Below are 5,327 nucleotides of genomic sequence, written 5' to 3' on the forward strand. Positions count from 1 at the left end.
TTCGTCAGGGCTATATTAATATTTTAAATTAGTTTAAGTAATAAGAAAGACACTGGATTTACGCTTAAAAATAGGTGTATGATAGCTGGTCTTAGTGTCAACATTGCAATTCATGTTTACTCCCACAGGGTATAGAAGAATAGGCTGGAAGGACAACATAGCACCGTATGAAGGCAGTTCGCATTCGCATTAGAGACCTGAGTATAGTTTAGTTATTTCTGTTAATTTTAAATATAGTTTCATTTTAATATTTCTTTGTTAATTTCCATTATATTAATTAAAGAAAATTACCCTATATGGAGGGCTTCACGCATCCAGTATTAAACAAATTAAAGTTAAGTTCAGCGACTCTATTTTAACGACTGGGTAGAGGCTGCGAACGAATAAGTTTTCGCTCCTCTTTTCAACAGAAATAATGTATTAAAATTATATTAATAATGGTCATGAATTCTCTCTTATAGCTTAAAACAGAGAATATTAGTTCTGGAATAATAATAATAATAATTAAAATAATAATTAAAATAGATCAGCCATTTCTTAAGTCAATTCTATCAGCAAAATTTATAAAATGTAATAGGAGAAAATAAGATAACATGAACTAACTCAATTGGAATGGCACTGCCGGGCGCTCCTATTTCAATATTAAAATTTTCCTGCTAGAATTGATCAGCATTGCTGCCCACCACATACATTTATTTATTTTTTCTTGAGTGGTAGAATGTTGGTAAAGAAGTTTCACTTCAATATGATATTAATTTGACCGACTTACATGTAAAGAAGTGGTTTTTGTTTGCTGACCAGCAGTGTTATTAGCAATACATGTCCAGGAACCTGAATCAGTGAGCTCTGCTCTGTGGATTATTAGAGCTTCATTAGCCGTAATAACTCTACCTCCAACCTCCACCCTCTTTTCACCTTCTTTCTTCCATCTGAAATTTTATTTTTATAAATAAATAATATGCCAAACAAATCCAAATAAAGACACAATCAAAAAGGAAAACACATCATTCTTTCTTTCATGGGCTCTAAATTGACACAATCAAATATTATTTTGCCTTTTCACCAGTATTTACTGTCTACTTACCTTACTTACACTTATCTTTCATTTTACGAAACTTCCTCTTTCCAGTTCATATTCATTACATTTTTCATGTTTTTTGAGAGAGGGTGAGAGGGGATACAAGATGATAAGCATTAGGAAAAGTGATGAGGTTCCACCACATAATTCATTAACATAGTTCAGCTACACTTATGATTTTATTATATGTGTCCAGGTTGTCTAGTATTAGGCACTCCAGCCTGATAACCACTCTACAGAAGGCCTTTGACAAGGCGTATTCAGTATGTTAGGAAGAAAGGAACGGCCGTGCCGGATGAGGATGAGCCCTAGACACTGACGGAGGTAGAGGAGAAGGTCTAGGTAAGAGAATAGAGAGAGTCGGAGGTAGAGTAACAGTTCTAGTTGCCGGACGGACTAGAACTGTTAGGAGAGGATCCAGCTTACTAGTTGCCGAGATGGAGCGGACGGACTAGGACTGTTAGGAGAGGATCCAGCTTACTAGTTGCCGAGATGGAGCGGACAGACTAGAACTGTTAAGAGAGGATCCTGCTTACTAGTTGCCGAGATGGAGCGGACAGACTAGAACTGTTAAGAGAGGATCCTGCTTACTAGTTGTCAAGATGGAGCGGACGGACTAGAACTTTTAGGAGAGGATCCAGCTTACTAGTTGCCGAGATGAAGCCAGACTAGAACTGTTAAGAGAGGATCCTGCTTACTAGTTGCCGAGATGGAGCGGACAGACTAGAACTGTTAAGAGAGGATCCTGCTTACTAGTTGTCAAGATGGAGCGGACGGACTAGAACTTTTAGGAGAGGATCCAGCTTACTAGTTGCCGAGATGAAGCGGACGGACTAGAACTGTTAGGAGAGGATCCAGCTTACTAGTTGCCGAGATGAAGCGGACGGAGTAGTGGTGTGGAGAGACGGGATCAGCTATACTTTACTATATATTACCTCAATATGCCCAGTAATATGTTTTTTATTTATCTTCACCCTATGTTTTTCAGCATCATAATTCTTATAATAATTCTTTTCTGCATTTGTCTCTGTTTGTCTGTTAATGGTAATTATAATATAATTCGTTATTTATCTGTATGGCTGCCAACCGTTACATTTTATTTTCACTACTACTGTATGGTTTATAATCTTAACTCTGACACAAATATCTTTATACGAAGCTGTCTCGGATCCTTTTCTTCAGCAGGCTGTATGGGTAGAATGTTTTATTTAAAATGAATATAATGCAATGGAACTTAAATGGTTTATCGTATCATAGAAATGAATTAAAGTACTTACTGGATTACTATAATTGCTCTGTAGCTTGCTTACAAAAAACAAATTTAAAACCTACTGAGATGTTTGAATTTCGAGGATATGGTATTAGGAGGAAAGATTATACAGCTGGTCGCATTGCTTGTGGTGGGGTGTGTATTTTAGTGGAACAGAATATCCCCTTCAATGACTAACATATTACTTCTAATTTGCAAGCAGTAGCAGTAAGAATTTTATCACAACCTCGCCCGTTCACATTATGCTTTCTATACCTCCCTCCTGGCCGATTATTCCCAGTTCAACAATTGAAAGACTTATTACATTCATTGCTCCCACCAGTAATTCTCGCTGGGGACTTTAATTCGCATAATTTAATTTGGGTTAGTGACCACGTGGATGAGAGGGGTAAATTGGTCGAGTCTTTCATAGATAATAGTAATTTAAATATTATGAAGAATCCAATTTATCAAACTCACCTTTGTGCCAGATCTGAAAAACTCTCAGCAATTGATCTTACTATCACTAGCCCCCTGTTACAAGCCACGACTCAATGGTACACTTTAGATGATACACCTGGCAGCGACCATTTCCCTATAATTATTAAAACTCTTAATAAATGCCTCTCCTTCAGCAAACACAACAAATGGCTCATTAAAAAAGCTGACTGGCCCCAACATCAAGCGGCGGCTAAACTTTCGGATATAGATCTTTCTGATACTGGCCCTGACCGCTTAATACTACAATTAAATACTAGAATACTTGAAGCCACATCTGCTAAAGTAAATACTACTCGCCACCATGTACCGTGGTGGTCAGATGAATGTAAAAAGCAATAAAAAACAGAAAGAGGGCACTTAAAAAATTTCTTTGCCGACCATCCTCCGAAAAACTAGAATCATATAAAGCGGCCAGAAAACATGCAAGATATGTCATAAAAAATAGTAAAAAATTATCATGGCAGAACTTTCTTAGCAAGGTTAACTGTAACACACTAGGAGTTGTTTTCTGGCACACAGTTAGAAAAATTATGGGTTATGGCTACTTACCTCAAATAAATTGTCTGAAAATTCGTGACCACTATGAAACTGAAACTGTAATCTTAGAAAACACTCTAGCAAAACATTTCTGTGATACCTCATCAACTGTAAATTACTCTACGCAATTCCTTAACACAAAGCAAGTTATCGAATCGTTATCACTAATGATCCACTTGATCCAATGAACCTGTCCTTTACCATGGAAGAGTTTCTAGCCGCCTTGAACTCCAGGAAAGATTCTTCACCCGGTCCAGATGAGATCTGCATTGCTATGATAAAATACCTCTGTTCCCTTAATAAATCTACGATTTTGAAGGTATTGAATAAAATATTTCTTTCTAATAGTTTTACAAATAAATGGAAGGAAGCTATCACGATTCCTATTCTGAAAAAAGACAAAGACCCCATGGATGTTAATAGTTATAGACCGATAACCCTAACCTCATCTATCTGCAAATTGATGGAAAAACTTATTTCTAATAGACTAACATGGTACTTGGAAGCTAAAAACGTACTGCCAGCATGGCAGAGTGGGTTCAGGAAAGAGAGGAGTATTAGAGACAACCTGGTTCAGTTACAGTCCGATATCCTAGAAGCCTTTGAAAATAAGAGAAAAGTATTAGCATTATTTCTTGATATAGAAAATGCTTTTGATAGGACCTGGAAAAGATTTATAATTGACACTCTAGTTAGTATCGGGGTTAACGGTCATATTCTTGCCTTCATAAACAATTTTTTACTTAACAGAAGCTTTAGAGTCAGAATTGGTAATGTCCTATCGAAAGAATTCGAACAGGAAAATGGAGTGCCTCAGGGCTGTGTTTAGAACGCGACTCTCTTCTGTATTTGTTTTAATAAAGTATTGAATGTGGTTGGGTTACCTGTTAAAAGCATGCTCTATGCGGACGATTTTGTTATTTATACTGAAGAGAAAAACGTAGTATCCTTACAATAAGATATTCCAACTGCTCTAAACAATGTCAGTGTATGGCTTTCTGATTACGGATTTAAAATGTCAACAAATAAAACCGTTACTATTCTTTTTTGCAAAAGACAGCCGATTGCAATGCCGTCACTGACCATTAACAATCTACCAGTTACATTCGCTCACACTGTCAAGTACCTCGGGTTGATTTTCGATAGAACGCTCAGCTGGATCCCGCATATAAAACAATTAAAAGGAAGCTGCCTCCGCTCTCTTAATCTTTTGAAAATGGTCGGTAACACCAGTTGGGGTGCAGATCGAACAAGTATGCTGACCCTATACAGAACGCTAGTGAGATTAAAATTGGGTTACGGCTGTAATGCCTACAACTCATCATCAGGTACCACCCTTAAAATGCTTGACTCTGTACAAAATGCGGGACTCAGAATAGCTACGGGTGCTTTCCGCTCAAGTCCTATCAATAATCTATATGTCGATGCTGGCAAGCCTCCACTTGACCTACGAAGACAACAACTGGATCTCATTTACTTTGTTAAAATCATATGAGCTATTAACCACCCTATTAATGAGCTGTTTCCAAATAGACAGATTCTAAACCAGCAGCAAATCGACCTAACCAAGAGAACACCGTTTACAGTCAGGGTTTCCACTTTACTGCTCAGTTTAAACATAGAAATACCTACTTTGCAAGAGACTGTAATTCCATCATCTTGTCCTTGGGGACTTCCCTCTCCTAAACTCTGTCTTTCCCTTTCAAGGCTACCTAAAAACAACACTCCACTATATCGATATAAATATGAGTTTCTCATACTGCAACATAAATTAGGTGACGCCGACTTCATTTATACTGACGGCTTCAAAAATTACTCAGGTGTTGGAGCCTCGATTGTGTGCAATGATCACCAGTACCTATTCTCTTTATCACAGATATGTAGTAGCTATACAGCTGAAATGGTTGCAATAAACAAAAGTTTAAATGTTTTTCACCCAACAAAACAAAAACTGGTCATCTG

The 5,327-nt window shown here is 37.3% G+C and overlaps 1 protein-coding gene across 1 annotated transcript in view; it reads right to left on the reverse strand.

Annotated features, from left to right (window-relative positions):
- Nucleotides 1–769: 769 nt before the first annotated feature.
- The window catches only part of LOC136797229 (cell adhesion molecule Dscam1-like), a gene marked incomplete at its 3' end in the record, with an annotated part of 56,645 nt that continues 52,087 nt past the window's right edge, over nucleotides 770–5,327 (reverse strand). Inside the window, exon 4 of the mRNA XM_067053196.1 lies at nucleotides 770–929. Within this exon, the coding sequence (XP_066909297.1) occupies nucleotides 770–929 (160 nt within the window). The remainder of the gene's footprint in view (nucleotides 930–5,327) is intronic.

This window comes from Halyomorpha halys, unplaced genomic scaffold (assembly GCF_000696795.3).
Source record: "Halyomorpha halys isolate HHAL.00 unplaced genomic scaffold, Hhal_1.1 Scaffold1385.1, whole genome shotgun sequence".
Lineage (NCBI taxonomy): Eukaryota > Metazoa > Arthropoda > Insecta > Hemiptera > Pentatomidae > Halyomorpha > Halyomorpha halys.